Source organism: Taudactylus pleione, unplaced genomic scaffold (assembly GCF_031769625.1).
Source record: "Taudactylus pleione unplaced genomic scaffold, aTauple2 ptg000025l, whole genome shotgun sequence".
NCBI classification, from domain to species: Eukaryota; Metazoa; Chordata; class Amphibia; order Anura; family Myobatrachidae; genus Taudactylus; species Taudactylus pleione.
This window is the reverse complement of record NW_028284427.1, coordinates 4612649-4634358: the sequence shown is the minus strand read 5'-3', so window position 1 is coordinate 4634358 and position 21710 is coordinate 4612649. Positions and strand designations below refer to the sequence as shown.

The 21710-nt window shown below is 43.2% G+C and overlaps 1 protein-coding gene across 1 annotated transcript in view; it reads right to left on the bottom strand.

The window, feature by feature from the left end:
* Nucleotides 1-21710, bottom strand: part of FBXW11 (F-box and WD repeat domain containing 11) — a 123211-nt gene that overhangs the window by 50461 nt on the left and 51040 nt on the right. The window contains exon 2 of the mRNA XM_088451288.1: nt 11470-11532. Coding sequence (XP_088307414.1) covers nt 11470-11532 — 63 coding nt within the window. The remainder of the gene's footprint in view (nt 1-11469; nt 11533-21710) is intronic.

Genomic DNA, 21710 nt, shown 5'->3' with positions numbered 1-21710 from the left:
TCTTGCACGTCCTGGAGAGCTGAAGACTTGAGGAGGGGATTCAATGCACTTTCAGCTGTGCCCCGTCTGGCTTCAAGGGGCTGGCTGGCAGGGCCGTCTTTTATATTACTGACTGCCAACCGAGGAAGAGAAGCACGAAGAGAAGCATGCAGGCAGTCAAGTGAAGAAGGTAAGTTGAAGGAGGCCAGGGAGGTGGTTGGCTGGTTGGTACTTGAGGTGACAACGAAGGTTGGAGAAAAAGGGGGCAGGAGGTGACCAAGGGGACACAAGTCTGGTTGAACCTCTGTTGTATAATGATGAAATTGGTTAGATTCTTACATATACAGGCATCTTCCGGACCATGTGATCTCCTACATGAATAATGAGTACCGACTGAAGACACTGTCTGCCCAGGATAGATCATTTTGTTCAGGGGTTACCCGTTGCAGAGAAACTACCATACAGGTAAGGTGTATTTTTATTTAGTACACAGAAAAAAAAAAAAAGTTCATATTGTTTAAGGGGGGCGCTAAAGGGACTTTTCGCCCTGGCTTCTACTTGAACTGGCTCTGCTGGCTTCAGATCAACTGTACTCAGCTTTAAAGAAGCCTTATGCTTGTCTCTGTACATATGCAAGTTTCACGGACGCAGTTCCCGGGCCAGCCTGTATAAGCTGAGGTTTACTCAGTTAGCCGGGGGCCCGGCGCTGTCCACCATCGCGACTGACAGTCGTGATGGTTATCCCAAACTGCGACCTTGGTCGCAGTGCTGGGATTGCAAATGCAGCAGGGGCGGTCATACACTTCCTGCTGCATTTGCATATTAGCAAGGACGGAATTGCAAAGCTGCTTGTGTGCAGCTTTGCAATTCCGTCCTAAGCTGAATCAGCAGAGAAGAGTCACTACTGATAGACTCACAATCAGAACTGAATTGCATAATGTGCCAAATGAGCGCGAGCAGAGAGCGCGCGAGCAGAGAGAAGAGAGCAGAGAGCGCGCGAGCAGAGAGAAGAGAGCAGAGAGCGCGCGAACAGAGAGCGCGCGAGCAGAGAGAAGAGAGCAGAGAGAAGAGAGCAGAGAGAAGACAGCAGAGAGAAGAGAGGGCGCGAGCAGAGAGAAGAGAGGGCGCGAGCAGAGAGAAGAGAGGGCGCGAGCAGAGAGAAGAGAGGGCGCGAGCAGAGAGAAGAGAGGGCGCCAGCAGAGAGAAGAGAGGGCGCCAGCAGAGAGAAGAGAGGGCGCCAGCAGAGAGAAGAGAGGGCGCCAGCAGAGAGAAGAGAGGGCGCCAGCAGAGAGAAGAGAGGGCGCCAGCAGAGAGGGCGCCAGCAGAGAGAAGAGAGGGCGCCAGCAGAGAGGGCGCCAGCAGAGAGAAGAGAGGGCGCCAGCAGAGAGAAGAGAGGGCGCCAGCAGAGAGGGCGCCAGCAGAGAGGGCGCCAGCAGAGAGGGCGCCAGCAGAGAGGGCGCCAGCAGAGAGGGCGCCAGCAGAGAGGGCGCCAGCAGAGAGGGCGCCAGCAGAGAGGGCGCCAGCAGAGAGGGCGCCAGCAGAGAGGGCGCCAGCAGAGAGGGCGCCAGCAGAGAGGGCGCCAGCAGAGAGGGCGCCAGCAGAGAGGGCGCCAGCAGAGAGGGCGCCAGCAGAGAGGGCGCGAGCAGAGAGAAGAGAGGGCGCGAGCAGAGAGAAGAGAGGGCGCGAGCAGAGAGAAGAGAGGGCGCGAGCAGAGAGAAGAGAGGGCGCGAGCAGAGAGAAGAGAGGGCGCGAGCAGAGAGAAGAGAGGGCGCGAGCAGAGAGAAGAGAGGGCGCGAGCAGAGAGAAGAGAGGGCGCGAGCAGAGAGAAGAGAGGGCGCGAGCAGAGAGAAGAGAGGGCGCGAGCAGAGAGAAGAGAGGGCGCGAGCAGAGAGAAGAGAGGGCGCGAGCAGAGAGAAGAGAGGGCGCGAGCAGAGAGCATTGTTCTAACTACACATCATCATGATGAAATCTAGTTGACCTCATCTTCTATCAGCTGAAGACTGTTTCTGGATCAAGGCACCATTCCCTGGGGTTAAAATACTGCTGGTTGAGAAAAAGTTATTTATAATCAGAATGAACACCATCACAATGTCAGAATATTTCACTCTATGCCATTACAAAAAACATTAGCTCTCTTTTATGGCCAAAGTACTCCTGATGCTCCCTCCTAATACGACTTATGCCACTACCTAGGCAATGTCATACTTTGAGTGACTTACCGCACAAGAAATTACATTCTCTTAATAGGTGTAGTATACCACTTTTAGTTCCATGACACTGTTCAGAAGTTTAGATTTCGGATTTTGTCCAAAGAGCTACTATTGCCACTAGCATCCAAACTGAAACATTGAAGGGCCACTCTCAACTGAGGACCTGTGCCCTCAACCACCCACCCAGAGACTTGTGGAGACAAACAGGTGAAATAGCGAAACACTGAGGAAGTCTAGTTCCACTTAAAAAAAAAAATAAAAAAAAAATGCTGAAATCCTCGCCTCCATATGACTGGCAGGCAAAGCAGCATCACAAGGGTACGCTATAGCTGTTGTTTTCAACGCCAGTCCTCAAGTACTCCTAACAAATTCCACACTGAACAAGCATGACTTGCAAAGTGTAAGAGAGTAGATTGATCTATCTCAACCCTGGGTGAACCTCCCTCAATGTGGTTTAGCTCTACAAAGGAGAAGGAGCATGTAATATAGAGATACTTAAATCTGTTCCTTAAGGAAGCTTAAAACCAGGATACGATAGCCCCAAAGAGGATAGACAGAAGGGGAGAAGGTTTAATAAAAGCATACCAAAGGCACAATGTCTGTAAGATTTTACATCATTATTAAAAAAATAAATAAAAAAGAAATGCTGCGATTTGCTTTTCTCCCCTAGGTACCAAATTTTGTTACTGACCATTTCTAAGGAGGGAGGAGTCACTGAACTTCCAAAAGGGAAGCTATGAGGCACTGAGCTGCATCTAGATCCGGGTAGCCAAAAGATGCTGTGGCTCATCTAAGCTTTCAATGGGAAGATCTAGTAGAAAGAACCATTGATCTTTAGTAATTACAATGTTAAATGCCTTGCTTAAAGGTCTGAGATTTCAAAAATGTATTGTAAAATTAGAGACCCTGTCCCGTATGGACCATGAAGGTTTTCCCTGGAGAGTAACACATAAGTCAGATTCCCACTAACACATTCTAGGGTAGGCAGTGTGTATAAGAGTCATGCAAGTCAAAAATCAAGTCTTTCAAGTGACAGCTGTGTAAGTAGAAAAATCTCAGTTGCAGATTAGTAAAGTGTGCATGCCTCGAGGAAAGACACAAATACAGGAGCCAGATATCCATCACAAACCTCTTTCTCTTAGTAACCAAAGAAGTAGAGCACTGTAGAGTTAATACAGGTGAAAATAAAGGACTGTCCAAAGAGATGAGGGGTAGACTAGTTAAGCAATGCATACAATAATCACAGATTTCACAAGTAAAATTAATTTTTGTGTGAGTTAAGGCTGATGCGACGCGCTGCTAAAAAAAATCCCCAACAGAGAGAGCAAAAGATCAGTTTGCTAGCATAGGTAATTACACCCATCTCCAAGTACTGTACTGTTAGGAGCAAACCTTGATGCAGATTTGCTTAGGTGGAACGATAAATAGTATAGTTTAATATAAGTGAAGTGGCAACCACAATTAAAGGATCCACAAAGGCAACGGATTCCGGAAATTTTGTTTTTCCTTCCAAACAGCCCAAACCATTTATGGGGCTGAAGAAGAGCAGCTTCAAGCACACTAACAGTAATAATTGAAATAAGTACAACAGTCTTGGCAGAACATTATGATCACTATTATTCTAGCTAGCCAAGAGATCGTTTGAACTTGCCAGCAAAACAGATCTGCCCTTTTCGTTGAGATTATTTTCTTTATAGAGAGTTTAATATGTATGGACAAGGAAGACTTATTCATACCTAATGTTATTGACTTTCCAGGGAGTTGCGTTTTTAAAGATCCAGTTAGGCCTTTTATACATAAAATCGGAGAGCTACGGTGTTGGTATAATTTTGCATATAGACATGGCCCATCATTTATAATATGTAAACAAGGAGATTTTGAAGACTCTGCAGCCAAATTAAATCTTTTGCATATCCGAAAAACACTGTTTCCCAACTCCAGTTCTCAGGGAAGCCATAACAGTGCATAAATCACAAGTGAAATAATTAGCTCCATCAGTGGAACTTTTAAAATGTGTCAGGGAACAATGAATACACCTGTACACCTGTTGGGTGACCTGCAAAATGTGAACTGTGTGGGGACCTGAGGACTGAGTTTGAGAACCTCTGATCTAGAGGCTTGTAATTGGTCTCCTTTTCAGAAAATGACTGATCTAGCTAATGTAAAGTGTTTTATGTAAAGAATCCTTAATTAAAAGCTCAAGTATTTTTTGCCTATAATTTCTTTTTAGAATAGACTCAATAGTGTGATTAGGTGATTAGGTTACCGCAAATCACTGCCATATGGGCATCCCACAGCAGCACTTAGGAGATATTACTGGCTGCATTAATGCTTAGTAATGTTGCAGTTGTGTCCAAATGTGTTTTGTATGGGTTTTTAGGAGGACTTTTTTTTTTTTAAAAAGGATTATGCAGGCCATACACGGTGCTATCGGAAAAGTGATACGATAGGCGTTTCACATCGTGGTATGATAGGTCTCCCTCGTACGTTTTTTCCGGTACGAGAGGCGATTCAATTATACGACTGCAGGGACGCACATCACCATCGTATGTACGATCGCTCGTTACTATTGATCGAAATCGTACATATCGTATTACAAAATCTTACAGTGTATGGCCGGCCTTATTATCTGGCTGTAGGTTCTTTAACTATTTATCAAATAAGATGGTATGTTGGTGAAACAAATCTAGCATTGGAGTAGTGAAAGGTAAATCTAAGTCATGTCCAAACGGCAATCAATTATAGTACTGAAGTCGCCCCACCTCTATGGCAGGAGATGAATAGTCATACTATGGACAGGAAAAAACAGGTTTAGTACTGGTTGGGGGTGCACGCGTTTACTAAAGCAGAGGTTCCCAAACCTCGCCATTACATAGCGCATGGTCCAGTGAATCTCTGCTACCGCCAGCCGTCTTGTTGCAATGCGATGTATCTAGGATGCACCCGGAGACTGTGCTGATTAATTTGATATGCAACACTTGTATAACTGTGCGTGACTGAGTCTCCCAATCAGCATGCATTTTGGCAATACCTCTTTTTTACTATAACACTTGATCCTTCTGCTTAGCTAGCACTGGTTATTCCTTATTCCTTCTGTCTCCCAATCAGCATATCAATTTGATCAGCAAAGTCTCCTGGTGGGTCCTAGTCGCATCGCAACTTAAGACACATTTTTGTCAATAAGAGACGCCGGATACCAGCAGAGTTGCACGGGAAGGTATACAATCGGGAAGCCGGTTGCCTTAATACTGGCAGCCGGCTTCCCGACTGTCATATCCGGTGAGGGATGAAATGCCGGGCATCTAGATGTAGACGCCTGACATTTGCCCGACGCCGGGAGACCGGCATCCCGATCGAAGGGGAGCCGGGCACCGCGAGCGGACAGCTGTGGGGGGAGGGTTAGGTTTAGGGCACCCAAGGGGGTCTTAGGGTTAGGCACCCCCCCCAGGAGGGTTAGGGTTAGGCTAGGGGGAGGGAGGGTTAGGGTCAGGCACCCCCGGGGGGAACTTAGGTTTAGGCTGCGGGGAAGGGGGGGGTTAGGCACTTAGAGGGGGGATTAGGGTTAGGCGGTATTTCGTACCGATTCCGCACGGGAACTATCGACTCACTCACGCCAGGCTTATCGAGGCTAGACGAGCACAGTGTACCAGAAAATGTATGCAGTTAAATAAAGAATCCCTCCCAGTAGCTACACTTTGTTTGTTGCTTAACATGCTGTCTCTTGAGTTTAAATTAACTCAGGAAGTGCAAGGCAGGCTCAAGACTCAAGGAGCAGCAGAAAGGGGAACTGCCACCCAGGTATCTGGTCACTCTGCTTCTGGAACCCAAATTCGGCAAAAGATGTGAGCAGGCGCCCTCAGTACAATGCAGGAGGAAGTTTTGGAGGGAGATGGAAAATATAACGCCCCCTCCTAGACTTCAAGGCACCTAGGAGTGACTAAGGGCTGGGCTTTGCACCCAGTCATCCTCATGCTCAGAGGAGAACACTGCCTGGAGAACCAGTGATCGCGCAGAGTGAAAAACTTTGTGGGTCCCAGGAACCCCTCCCTTTACACAATTGGGGTCCTACTGCACTGTTTCTGGGTCCCATCACATATTATGGGGGGTGTGGGCAGGTAGCAGTTGGGTCAGTGCTTGGGTCAGGTAGCAGTTGGGGTAGAGGGGATTAAGGGCAAGTAGCAGTTGGGGTAGAGATGGGGGTAAAGGCAGGGAAAATTTGGGAAGAGCTTGGGGTAGAGGGGAGTAACGGCAGGCAGTGCTGGGGTTAGTGAGGGGGTAAGTACAGAGTAGTTGTGACAGTGCTGGGGGCAAGGAGGTGGTTAGGAGCAGGTAGTGCTGGGGGTAGGGAGAGGGCAAGGGTAGATAGCAGTATGTGTGTATATGTGCAGTGGGCATCTGCAGTATGTATGTGAACAGTGTGCAATATGTATGTACAGATGTGTCCTACTACATCTTTGCCGATCGCGCTACAAACGTGCACATGTATCGCGCCATGCGATTACCCGCAGCAGCATACGCTAAGGCGCGCACTGCGATCGCACCATGCATTCCTATGGAGGAGCGTGTGCGATCGCAGTGCGCGTAACCGCTCGCGGACGCATGTCTCACTATGCGTGGCACGATTTGCTGCGTGAGCATGTGTGAAGAGCTCTGACAGTGAGGGGGTTAGTACTGCAGCAGAGAGCGCTCGCTGTCAGGGTGTCATAGGGGAAGAGATATGGTGCTGATGCAGTCCAATTAGGTGGCTCTACAGGCTTTCTGCAGACACCACTTAAGACTAATGCTGGCCATACATGGTAAGATTTTCTGTCCAACCATCCAACTAGTTGGTTGAAATGAAAATTTGGTAAGGTATGAAAGCAAATGACAATCAGCAAGTAGCTCCCAAACGCAGGAAAATGGACAAAAACTGTTTGAACAAATTGTTTAGAGCAAACATTTAACAAACTTGTCTGAACGACCATTTGAATCTATTTTATGGCATTTAGGAGCAAATTGCTGATCATCATTTACTCCCATACGTTACCAGATTTATATTCCAACCAACCAACTAGTTTGATGGCCAGCATTAGGCATAGATATGCTTCGGAGTAAGGTAAGGGGGTCGCGGAGGGGGAGGGAAGGCAAGAACCGCTGCTCAGCTGCGCCGGAGAGCCGAGTCAGTGCTGACTCGGCTCTGGTGTGAATGGTGCCGACCTGGGTGCCGCAGTGTAAAAAAGGGGGTCTGTCCCGGGACTGATCCGGGTTGGAAATGTGTTCCAAATCCCAGGAGAGACCCGGGACTTTGGTGTAAAAGGGGTATAATACCCAATCTCCTGCTGAGGATTTGACTTCCTGCAATGCATTCCCTGATGACAGTCCTGCACTCCTTGATCTGGCGCCCAGAGGAGCAGCAGTAGCATGGGGAGAGGGGGGCAGGTGCAGTCTTCAGGTACGGTCCGGGCACTCAGCAGCCGTGGACCCCTTAGTCCCGCTTCTGCCTCACAGTGTCAGACCATAGCATCAGCCAATGTGGATGGAGCTGAACACTCGATCGGTGAGGAGTCAGGAGAGAGAAACTGGCAGTGTCACGTGACCGGGAGGCGGAGGGCTCAGGCTGTGATTGTATGAGGAGACGCTGCCCCCGTAGTGACTGGTTGAGGACACGGGAAGACGCTGAGGAGGTTATTGACTCGGCTGCTACACAGCGCGTCTTGAAAGACCAGCTCATTTTTAAAGAGTCCCTCACTCCCTGTAGCGTGTAAATACGCGATATAGCACATATTTTTTCAATTGCTGAGGACCAAGAGGTAGCAGGTGCTAGTGTAGGAGACTGGAGTGAGCAGGCTATTCAGCTTTGCTCTGAATTGAATCTGGCCCAGTGAGAGTCAATAAAAAGCAGCTATTGACTGTTAATAGGGAAACACTATACCCCCAGGAGAAGAAGAGCAGGCTTAGTTAGGTTGTTCAAGGTAGAGAAACATCTACAAAAATCAGTACCATCTGGTGAAGTGAGGCCATCCGGTCACAGCCCTGCATATTTTGAAGAACCTTTTATGTAAACAATATATATATATATATATATATATATATATATATATATATATAAAAACACACAACAATCTTCTATTAACAGTATATCAATGCATTGATATGAAACCAAACAGAAAACTCAAATGTCATAAAAAAGGAAGTTTACTCCCTGAACCTTCCCAATTTCACCAGCACCCCAATGTTTGTATTTCTTCCCCTCCACCCCTATGCTCCATTTCTCCCAAACTCAAGGGGTACCAGATGTCATTTAGTATAAATTATCAAGTTTTGTTTGCAGCAATTACACAAAAGTAAATGCAAGTATCATCATAAAAAGGGTTGGGTACGGGATGCCGGCGCTTAGGATCCCGACTGGGTTACAATGCCAACACCCTAGTAGACTAAGCCTATCACACCCCCACCCTCTCCCAATTCTGCAGCCCAAACCCAACTGTTCCTCTAGTGCCTATCCCTCCCCCTAATTCTAATACTTACCGTCGGGATGTCAGTGGTCGGGATTCTGGCTGGTGTCGGGACTCCGGCGCCAGCATCCTGAGTGCCGACTTCCCGGCCGACAGGATTATAACTACATCCCCATAAAAATAGTTAGGCCATAAAGCAACAAAGCAAAAAGCTATCAGTTGAAGATGTGAAAATATACTGGACTTGAAGTGGCTAAGCATAAGATTCCATCTGCGAAGTGTTAGGATTCACCCAAAAGAACACAATCATTTTGGAACCCTTGGGGAGGGAGGGGTTTCTTTGCGGCCGCAGCTTCTGTAAAGTGAAGGGAACTATTCAATTGATTGTGCCGCGGGTACCCATTTCTTAAAGCGCATATTGTGCCCAAATGCATCGGGATTAGCGGTGGCATTTGCGCCCTGCGGCACAATTGAGTAACTCAACAATTTAGTGGAGAGCTGCAGGGTTGAAAAAACAAATATATTCCCCTCTTGAAGTCATCATGTAAAGCAAGTGGCTGTGTTTGCAAAGTTTGGGAACATGTATGTGATAGAGATTAGGATTTAGCATATACAAAATGTGGGATATGTATTATTTTGGTCCTACTTAGGCCGCCTTGCATCAGGGTGTAGATCTACATCCTCTGCAATCATTGGATGGCACACGCCTCTTGTTTACTGCCAGCACTGGAACCATCTGTATCGGTTCCCGGTCACAAGATTAAGGTGTACATTTCTGAGGTTGGAGTAAAGGGTTAAATCATGATTAAATGCAATAATTTTCCCTATCTCTGCTTATGCTACCATAAGAAATATCCCATGTGTCCTACTAATAAATGTATATTAAATGCAATACAAAAGAAGCTGTAATAAACAGTACATAGGCAGGACCATAAGACCTTTAAAAACCCGTGTTAGTGAACATATTAGAAACATAAAAAGAGGATTGGAAGAGCACAATCTGTCAAACCACTTCCTAATTCATCACGACAGTGATCCAAAATTACTAAAATTTCTTGGTCTAGAACAAGTGACACAATTGGAGAGGTGGGGATTACGAGCATAAGATGAACACCAGAGAGCTTGAATGGATATATGAATTTAAGACATTTGCCCCCCGAGGGCATAATTTAGACAACGAAATTAAATCCATCATATGTAAAAAAAAGAAACTAAACAGTATCTCTGAGTTAATTAATTATTGTCAATAGAAGCACCACAACGCCATTTTAGCCCGTACTGGACATCACATACAGTGTGTCTAGAACCACCATCACTCATATCATTTATACCTTCACCACTAAGTCGTGTATGCAAATCCAATGCTACCTAAAATATAGAGCTCAGGATGAATTAGATACTTCTGCAGATAATTTAATATCAGTCTATCACTGTCTATTATTTGGAATATATGGGAAATAAACTTACTACCGTACTATAAAATTTTCATCTAGTATCTGCTAATATGGGGGTACTCTTTTTGGTAGAATACTGGCGTAGCATTATATATTATTAATTAGGACATGTCTTATGTATGAATATCATATGCATACCCAATTTATACTGTCCCAGTACTTAATGTAATAGATTCTTACCTTTGCTTTTATCTACAATAGACTTAATACATATACTGCTGTGGATTAGGTGTAGAGTATATATTCACACTGATGCAAGTCTATTCTATTGCTAATTAGCACTCTAAACCCTCCCAGTGTGCATGTCACCAATCAGAGAGAAGAAACTCTGCTATTTAACACTGACAAGAACAGAACACATTACTCCTTGAGAAAGGCCATCCAGGCAGAAACGCATTGGAGTTATCCCACACATCCAAGCATTTGCTGTTTTTATTGTGGCTACCAGTACGAGTGTGCGCTGCAGACTAAGAATATCCAGACTGAATTAATTACCCATTCAACACACGTGACCACCGATCAGGTGATCACATCACAGAGGAGACTACTAGCAACTCTACCATCTGGAGGAACATAGCCGGCAGGGGAAAGAGCGGTGAATCTCAGGATGAGACAGGTAAGTCACCGGTTACACAGGGGGAGACGCACGGCACGCTACTCAAGTGAGCTTTGGTGCCGGGCAGCCTCCCGTTGGACACAGTGTCATCCCCGGTGTTGCAGGTCGGAGGCAGCTTGGTCATTCAGGCAACCTCCGATACTGACACGGTGAGCGGATCACACTGCAAACCAGGAGGCTACTGCTCCCCGGCATATACACCGTACTCTTGTCCCCGTGAAGATCATCCCGGGCACCATACCTCAGACTGTACTTTTTACCACTTCTTGCTGCCACTACAGCGGGACGCCGCTTTCTGACTAAAAGACTGACATCAAGCATCCAGATTAATTTGGGATCGTGCACGCTAGTGCACCTTATTACTTTTAGTAATATCACTCAATGCAGATTTGATTTCATTCCTAACTGATCTGGTAGGATATTGTTTGCTTGTGTGCATGTGCAGGTTTTCCACTCTATATGGTTTAGCCAACTTTGAAAATAAATCATTTTTTATTACATAATATCCACATTGTCTACTAAGTATTTGTTACATATTGTCTTATCATATCATACGTGCTAAACATAGATTAACTCAATACTTGGTTCATAGATACCGCACGTTAGTAATGTTTGCTAGCTGAGCGCAGTATATCTTTTTCTCTGTCAATACTTAAGGATCTGGTCAGATATCCTATACAGCAGCTCGCTTGCATCCTATGCCCTCTAGAAATCTTGGTGCGCTACTATCCATTTGTTTTCTTCATAACAATACAAAAGAAAACCACTATTCCTACCTGCCATAAAGTGTTTTTCTTTGGAGATTCATCTTCATTTTGATCATCCATTACCGACGTGTTCTAAGGAAAAGAAAAGTAATAAAATCTTAAGAGTTCGTTCTCCAAGTTGTGCACAATTAAAGTGACAGCATGCAGGTCTAATTACAGCAGATTTCAGCAATGAGATACTTGCTTGGGAGTAACATATACCCCTGTTGTTGGAAAGTAGCAGTTCAATCCAGAAAGGCATCTAAGACTACAGGCCTAAATAGGGTAGGAGAAATAAATAAGGGATGGAAAAAAAACAACAAGAGTAGGCTACCAGCTCTTTAACCATATTTATTTATATAGGGGAGTATTTATCAAAAGGAATTTGTGGGATATCCTGGGAAAACATGCGTTTTCAGGAGATATTCAAAATTTTCAACCATTCGCAGAATACACCTAGGGGTCACCACAGCAGCTATTGGAGATATCTGCTGCAGTCCAGTTTCGATTACAAATCCAGCACCCCCACAGGTTTCTATGGAGGCTGCTATATTGTGAGACTGGTAGAAAACGGCCATCTTCAGATGGATTTAGCGCATAACAGTCTATGGGATCCTCCTTCTCAATCAGCACCCACTAATACATGCCTAGGACAGAACACCGCACATGAGCAGTAAGCGTGCAAGGTTTCAACTCTTAAACAGTGTAAGCTATCGCTCTGCTTCCATCAAGTCGCCAGGATGGGCTCTTATCGGACCCAGTGTCTCAGCAAGAGATTATTACTAAATCCCAGCTTTGTGAATTTAGTCGTTATCATATCACAAATTTGTGAGAAATGAAAAATAAGCCCCAAAGTTAGCATGATTTCTGACTTTATTTCCCTCAGGTGCTTTACAGAAATTGTCTAATTTCTGCAAAATTTTTAATTTTGATCAATTTGTCCAAAAAACTTGGTCATCAAATTGGACATGAACGATACAGCCTCTCAGCTACTCAAACATATCACTTTTGGCAAGACTAGGGAATCTATTATGGAGTTTAGAATGACCACACACTGGTCTATAGTGATCTACAGTAAAAGCGGACCGCGTTTACCAATATATTTCAATAACGATGTGATCCATTTTGATCAGATAACTGGGAATTTCGGCTTTTTAAAAGGTGTATATTTAAGTTTCTGCATATTTTGAAAGCGATTGTCAAAGTATTAAATGCTGCAAGTCACTATACACAGACAGATCGTGATTACCCACCAGCATTAGAGTATATGCTGCTAATTAAAACTTTGTATCCATTAAGTCCAGGGGTATTCAACATGCAGTCCTCCAGCATGTCCTGCCACAGTTTTGGCATTAGGTCATGCTAAAACTGTGACAGGGCATTCTGGGATGTCTAGTCCCACAACAGCTGGAGGGCCACATGCCCTGCATTAGTCATTACGGTTCAAAATCACTGCGATTGCCTGCATTACATGCAACTATGCTGCAATAGTTACAAAGTTACCATGAGTCAACTCTCACATGGTGCAGCAGTTTAATTAAAGGACCACTGAAACTAACATACGGTACAAACAGCAATACACACAAATGAGGACTTTTTTAACAGTAGTTTACAAAAACATACATTTGCAACATTGTGTATAAGCAGTGGGTCCTATTGGTAAGAACACAGTGCAACATTTGGGAAATGTATGAAGTGCTTGTGGCAGAAAATAGGACACATATGAAATTGGTAAGGTACATTATGTAAACACGCTAATTGCAGTTATTAGAAACCATAGGATTTTCTGTCGCACTGTTTATATTTACAATTTTCTATGCAAAAAAAAAAGATTCCTGGTAACATTTTTATCACAGGCAGTTTTTCCACATAAAATTCCCCATCCCATTTTTTGTTGGCATATCACCTGCCAACCTGGTTTAATTAGTAGTTTAGTAAAACATAACTTTTGATTATGTTTAAGTTCCACACTGGATGATCACTGTCGGTCATACCTTTCTGCGCCTTCCTGCACCCACATTATCCCCCATATCAGATATGGGGGGGGGGGGGTATTTATCAAAGCTGGGAGATAAAAATTGGGAGAGAAAGTACTAACCAATCAGCTTCCAATTTACATTTTGCAAGTTTAAAAAACGATACTTAGGAGCTGATTTGTTTGTAATTTATTTTTTACAATTTTATCTCTCCCCCAGCTTTGATAAATACCCCCCTAGATCCGATTGGATTTTGTCCTAGTATAATGAGCTCAGCACACACAGTACAACAGGTGGTCGTTTCAGCAAATTTAACGACCCAAAATCTTAACCCAGCTGACAGCAAACTCGTAACCCATAATAATCCATATATGGCCATTCAGGTGGATCGTCTGAAACATCTCCAGACTACATTGCCCTTGCAGATGGAAAATTAACACACACACGGTTACCAAGTATTACATCCCTACTCCACTACAGGTAGCTGAAGCCCAAACAGTTTAGGGAAAGTTCAAATAGCTTCTCATACAGAACACAGTAATCGGATTTACTGTAAAACGACTGTTGCAGAGTATGAGTCCACCAAACCATACAGGGCATTTATGCCTGCTTAAAGAATTACAAGAGCATGGTGGACCTATTTAGTCAAGTATAAGCACATGATGTAGCTCAGTAATGCACAGCCTTTTATTACAAATTAACAACTGTTCGATGCAATGTCAAACACTGCTGCACTGAAACGGAAACTTTTTTTTACCATTACTCAATATGCTTTATGATTTTTGAAAGAACTATTTTAGTCTGAGCGCAGTTATGTTTTACCAAGGTTGAATGAAAAATTAAGTGTTGTGTTTATTATGCACATCAAAATAAAAAGCAATTCCATCTACACGGTCATTACAGCCTCTTTAGCCGATGACATTATATTTATATAGCCTAGCAATGACTTGATTTATTAGAAGTGTAGGCTACGTACTAGTGTTACACCCTGCATGTCATGTATTGAAAGTGCTGGAGAAGAAATAGGCCTGTGATAAAGTTAGTTAGAAGAGATCAGGATAAAACAGTCAAGGTTGGGTGTAAACACAAGAAGCTTTGTGCACTGCAAATACATTTTGATATAAAAATTGCAACTGATAAGCGAGAATCCTGTATAGATTGTCCTCCTCCATGCTGAATCATTAATTACAGAATTCAATCATTTTCAAAAGATTACAATGTAAGTTACAGAACTACTGATTTAAAATAGCCAAAAAGTTGGTTAAAGGCTTTAAAAACTCAAATATACATCATGAAAAACTTGTAGGGGCAAAAGTAGCCTACATGATTTACACATACAGGTTCATCTCATGCTTTAACGGCTTCATTCACACAAAACACTGATCAGTACTAAAATATTGGTTGGAAAGAAAAGAAACCAAAAAAAAAAAATACAATTCACAAATTCTCAATTTGAGCATTAGAGTTTACACACTGCTCCGAAGCATCCCTATTATGGGCACTACAAGGCTAGTAAGTTTATGGTGGTGAACTGTATTGCTTGATGCTCACAGTCATGGCTCTCTACAAACCCTGAAACTAAAACTCAGTTCTAAATACCATCTGTCTCCAAGCAACTACCTCCTCTGACATTGCACAATACAAGGCACCCCAGCAATTTGGTGCCTCCATGCCACCAAATTATAAAGCTCTGAGGTAGTGAATCCATACAGACCTTTACTTGGCAACTCACAATCTCCCCTCCCAAGGCTTGAAGCACAGGTGCTTTTGAGCCTTGACTCAGGGCTAGTATGTTCCAGGCATAATTCTGCTAATCGAGACATTTGAGACAGCAGCTCAGTGGGTCCATAGATATGATTGGTTAACCCTATACACACAGTCTCTTCCACCAATGATATAACACCCTTTACTTACGTGGAGAGGTCGGATGAGAATCTACAGTAGGGTTTTTTCGGTTTTGTTTTTTTAATAATTGACAAACTGTGGTTAAGCAATTAGGAGACAGCAGGGAAGAAGTAGGTGTCCCCACCAGGGAGGACCTAGAAAATTATCCGCAGATGGTAAATTACCACCATCAAGATTGGCTAGATTATACCTCTCCTAGGGGTAAATTTACTAAGATGGGAGTTCTATTAAGAAGTGATGTTGCCCATAGCAACCAATCAGATTCTACTTCTCATTTATCTAGTACCTTCGAGAAGATAATACCTGGACTCTGATTAGTTGTTATGGGCAACATCACTTCTTAATAGAACTCCCATTTTAGTAAACTTACCCCCTAATCTCTATTTTGACCTAATATTGTCAAACAATTATAAAACTATCAGTAGCTTTGCTAATTTGAGAACCAAGAAGAAATGCATAAAGTTTATTGAAAGCACACTCTCAATCCAGAAAGCATGGATTTATTCACAAGCTCGGTCCTCTCCTGTCCGTTCAGGCTGGCAGATTGGCACTCATTGTTTATGCTAATGAAAGTCAAGCCCCTGAGAGAAGTAATCTGCATTACAATGTTCCCCCTCTTCATTTCGTTATCATATTATTTTACATTGGTTTTTCTATATAGTTAGTAAGGATTTTCAAAAAAGATGTTGCACAGACAAAATGTACCTTCTTGCAGTAGAATGTAAAAATATATCCAAATTTTGCTCATTTAGTTTCTTTTAGTTCTACACAAATTTTATATTGCTGAAAACACTTTTTTTGCTATATATTTCTCATCCCTAAATGCTTTAAAACAGAGGGTCATAAAGAATTCACTATTACATCATACTGTGTTCCAGACGCCATCACTGTTCATTAGCACATATAGCAATGCTCCTCAGAGTCACTAAAGAAGGAACCACTGTCATAATGTACCTGTATGAAAGGCCCCACGTATACTTTTCTGTTTCTTAATACGAACTCCCTGGGTAAACACATCCACCTGCTTTGTTTTGAATACTGAAATTGGAATAGCTTTAAAAACACAATAAAAAAAAGTATATAGATAGAATTTGGACATGTGTATATGACTAAGGGCCATATTCAATTAAACGCAAAAAGGTTTCGCCTGCCGAACTTTTCACCGGCGTCGCGTGTTTTGGAGACGAAAATTTTTCGTGCGTGGCCGCTTTTCGCCCTATTCAGTTACAAAAGTTGCAAAGACGGGACCCGGCGAAACGCAAACAGGTGAAAAGTGCTTTCAGATTTGGGGAAAACTGCCTGACAACCCCCAAAAGATGCAATAACATTGGGGTTCAATGTAGATGTCCCCGAATAGCCCTGCTGAAGGTATTTGGGGTACTTAAATGCTCTTAATAGCTGCTAATTAGCGTCTTTGCACAAGTGGTGAAGAATAGCATTTAGCAGTTTTTTTGAGAAAATAACTAGTCCCAGCAAATTTGGGGTACAGAATGGGTGCAAGCATGGTTAAAAAATCACAAAAGTGAATGTAAAAAATGTAAAAACCGCACCTTCAATCAATAAAACACCTCCCCCATACTTGCAGACCCCCCCCCCCCCCCCCCCAAATGCTTGTACCCCGACCTTGGGTTTTTTCTCCCCCTTTTTCAAAGTAATTTTTGGGGGTGTTCATTTTTTTTTTTCAGGATTTTTTTGACGCAGTTATGCTTTGGGGGGCTGGCCCAAGGGAGCGGAGTTGTTTTCCCGACGTTTTTTCACCACCTATTCATAGGCGAATCTCTTTCGCCTATTACTTTGCATTTTCGCGTACGCTAAAAGTATTTGGAATTTAATACGGCGATACTTTTCCACCTGGCGAAATAACGTCTCCTGCGATACTTTTCCACGTCTAATGGAATACGGCCCTAAGTTGATCACTGGCCGGGTGGTTTGTTGAGCAGACAGAATGATCAGTGTGCCTAGTTAATAAGCTTGGCTTACCACTGCAGGATGTGTGGTTACATCTGGTTATATCAAATCAGATGTCAACAGATTTGATCAGATCCTTAAGGATGGCAAAATCAAGCCAGTCTATTACTTTCATCAGTGTATGCAAAGGGGGGTAGTAGCCAGATGGAGAGTTATCCGCACATATATCAGTGACCTAATTCTTGACTTATATTGCCATTTGGTGGCTGGACTGATCAGAGTGAATACACAATTTATGACCAAACAATGGATAACCCTACCACTTGACCCAAATGAGGCCAACTTCCAATATGCTCACAGACAGCAGTACACAAAGGCCGATAATGATCACCTGCTAACCAGATTAAAGTGCATCCGCAAAATAATGAAACCGATAATAATAAGAATTACTCTCTCGTTTTGAGTTTAACCCAAGAATCAATGTCTGGCTAATTTGCCGATACCACCAGCTTTGTGGCATGCGCTAATACGCGCAACTAGAAGGTCATTTGAAGTTTACTATGCTCTAAATTTTGATAACAAACATCTATAATTGTGGCGCAAAGTGAGGTTTAAAGTTTTTGCTAAGAGCGTATTCATATTACCTTGCAAACTAGAAAATTTCAATCCAAAACAAATTATTTAAATATATGGGTATTTTGCATGCACAATATCTGCTAAAGATGCAAGACAAAAACCTTCATTAAAACATAAAAAAAGCTACGCAAATGATTTTTGAGCAGGCCACATCAAATAATGGCAAAACAACCAACATGCTCTACATGTTTCACAATTACACAAACTCTGCACACTATCAAATAAAATATAAAATAAAAATGGCATGCAAAATCTTAGACCACCAAGTCAAACAAAAGGTGACAAGTGTTGCACAAGACAGAGCGAACAGATAATAGTACAAGAAAGAAGAAAGGCACCTGGAGACATCTGACACTGGGCATGCTCTGCAGGCATCTCAGTGCGCACATGCTCTCTACCAGGTTGGAGCAGCCTAGCCACAAAGACCTTGGCACAGAACACTGCAGGGTGACAAAAAGGAAGGAGAAAAGAAGCAGTTAGATGCCACAAAAAATATTTCAGGCAAGCAACTTATGAGTATTATTAATGTGCTAAGTATGGACAAGCAACTTTGCATGCTTTTTAGACTTACATAGAAAATGGCATGTGAGCATCTACTATTCTGCTACAATTTCTGCTTAAATATGTCTACTCTGAGTGACAGGTCACAACTGCACAGCATTGAATGAAGGTGGAACAGCAATCTAAGAGCTATACAAGGCGATTAAGTTTGGGTTGAAAAGCTAATATACACTAATTTCTGCCCTGGGATTGTTGCTTCAGGGGCAGGCTGGGGCAAAGGAACATGAAAGACTGAAGGCTGGCATCTGGACCGCCAAATGGCTGCGTAATAATGATTGTGGCCTATTCAATCATGTAATTCACCATTACAGCTTTGGAATGCTGGAGTCCCATAGGACCAATGTTACTAAGGTGAATGACATTGTCCCAGCCTTTCTGTTAGTTACAGGCTCCCATAGGCAGAAGCCTACTACTAGTAGCCTGATCCCACTCACACTGAACAAGAAAAAGAAAGTAGAATTTAACCTAGATAACTGCATGATCAGTATTTTATTACTTTTATTATAAATATAACGTCCGACAACTGCCTGTGATCTATTCAAACCAGAAAGCAAATGCTGTGAAGCGAGAGCAGGGCCTCACTGCACATGGGCAGACCAACAGGCATCAGGCCCATGAGCCCAGCAATGTAGTGTTCTCCCCATAGAAATCTTTTCAGGTGGAGAATATTTAAAATATAGATAACTTTTAAACTTTTTGTTTTACTCAAATTAACCTTATTTAAAATGAATAAAGTTAATATTCCTTTTTGGTACTTGCTATTTATACAGACACCACTTTAGCTCAACAGCACTGAGCAACTACCACTTGAATTTCCTTTTTGAACCACTTACCTGGCATGGCTGCATAGATGTGACTGCAGCCAGCTGGGTTTTTTGATGGCAGCGTTGCCATCCCAGGTGAGCATATCTGCTGCTGCGACGCCCGGGGATTTCAGAGGAGATCCGTTCTTTGGTCCCCAGGCTGTGACGTCGCGGTCTGTAACCGCAAACATCGCTACTGAAATCGTGCCCCAAACTGTACTGTGGGGCACATGAGCCAAAAAGTAAAAGTGCAAAGAGGAGAACTTAGTCCCCCACTGACACATGCACTGCTCTGTTGTAGGAGGGAGGGGCATTGCGGGGGGCGCAGGGGGGTTGATAACAGATTGTGAACCTTTGCCACTAGGGTGGAAAGTGGGGGAGGGGGTTATAACCTCCAGAAATGTTTTATATACACTCGGGAGAGACAGTTACACATTTATATAGTGACACATGGGGGAGGGGGGGAACCGATGCAGGGGGCCCTATGGAGAAATGATAGGTGAGGGTGGCGTTGTGCCACTGGGATCTATCACCACTAGGGGTGTGTGGAGGATAGTGCCACCAGGGATCTGCTGCTACCCAGGAATTTATTGACAATGGAGTTGGGAGGTAATTTTACATTGGGGGCCTATGGACACAGTGGGGGGGGGGGGGGGAGGGTAGGTGTGAGACACCCTCTAGGAATTTCTTTTTTCTTTCAATGAAATTATTTAAATATATTATAAAAATATGTTCTACTCGTATTTAAAAAAAATATATAAAATTCTGGGCAGTTAAAAAAAAAAAAAATCACCCAGTTATGAGGTTAAAGTTTCTGTTACCTGAAGTGGTAACCTATTAGCTGAACTAAGACTGGCAACGTGGGATTTGAAAAGAGCAATGGAAATAGACACACAGTGCTGGTAAGTTACAGCGGCACCCATATAATTAACACATACCTTTCCTTAGGGAAATAAGGATTTATATATATAAAAATTATGTTTTATTCTAACAATTGAACTCCCCCCTATGAATTGTAAACTGTATCCTGTTCAGAACTGAAACTGTCCTGTGAAAATACCTTTTATCTGCAGCAGTCCCTGTAGGCTACTGTATTTTTCAACAATAGTAATAAAAATAAAACTTTGTAAGTAATAATTTAATTCATTCTATGGATATTAGAAATCTTAAATGTTCAATACCTCAGAATACTGGGCCTGATTCAGACCCGCTCGCTAGATGCGGCCGCTCGCTCCCAGCATATGGAAATTCAGCTAGGTGACGTCAAGGCAGCCGCTCGCTCGGCAAGGCATAAGCACGCCCATTATGTCTTGGCGAGCGATCACTTTGTGTTTACAGACGCCCACCAGCCTGTCTTTAGCCGCCCACTAGCGTATGTCATCTCCAGGAAGTATATACAACTATCGGTACATCGGGGTCCATCGTATCTGACCGCAGCACTTGCGGTTGACTGTACCCTACCACAAGTACTGCGAGCACTTCAGTGTATTATTCAACAAGGTGAAGTGTACTCTTACGCTGCCTGTTAATTATGCACGCCCCAGAAACGGCGTGAAAACACACTGGCACGCCTGTGTCCTCACCGCCACTCCCCCGTTACTACTGCCCAGCCCCTGGTACCACCCACAAACGGCCTCTCCTGTCACTCATTCCGCTGGGCTGTCTTTGCAGGGCGAGCGAGCACATTCCGATCGCTCGTACTAGTTTGCGCACACGCAATGCGAACTACATGCACGCGCACATTAGCGATCATCTACAACGAGCGGCCGCTTGCTAGCGAGCAGGTCTGAATCAAGTCCACTGTTCCATCAAGTTTTGTACCTCTAACATGAAGCTGTAATTTTCTTAAAAGGTTCAGCGTTACTTTTACAAGATCTCATTGGTAGATTGGTATAGAACAGGGGTGGGCCGCTTACTGCCCGTCCCTGGTATAGAACATACTGTCTGACTGTACGTTAATAAATACTGAAGTTGAACAAATTAACTTATTAAACAAAGCTGCATTACCACTTTGAAAAAAGGATTTTACTAAATCCCGCAGATTCTATTTTAGATTTTGTTAAATATTTCACCATTTCTTTCTGCTATTCAGAAACTTCTGGCAAGTTATCCCATGCATAATATGAATGTTTAGATCAGTGAATAAGATACATTGAAGAATTAAGAACCAGGGGCCTATTTTTAAAAAATATTAAAATCAAACAAAAATAGCTGCTTTTTGCAGCTTTTGTTATTTTTTTTATTTGATATATTATATTTGATCTACTTTAGAATTCCAGGAAAGCCCAAACACTAATATTCTGTTCGGGCGAGCTCTTGTACAATGAATTTAAGACATCATTAACATCACTACACCGGTGCCACTGATACACCTGCACATACTAGTGCATCTCACAATGACCGGCATATAACCTCAGAAGGCACTAACTTTATTACTCTTATTCCCAAACAGCAGCAGATGAAAAACGGAACAGAACACTTA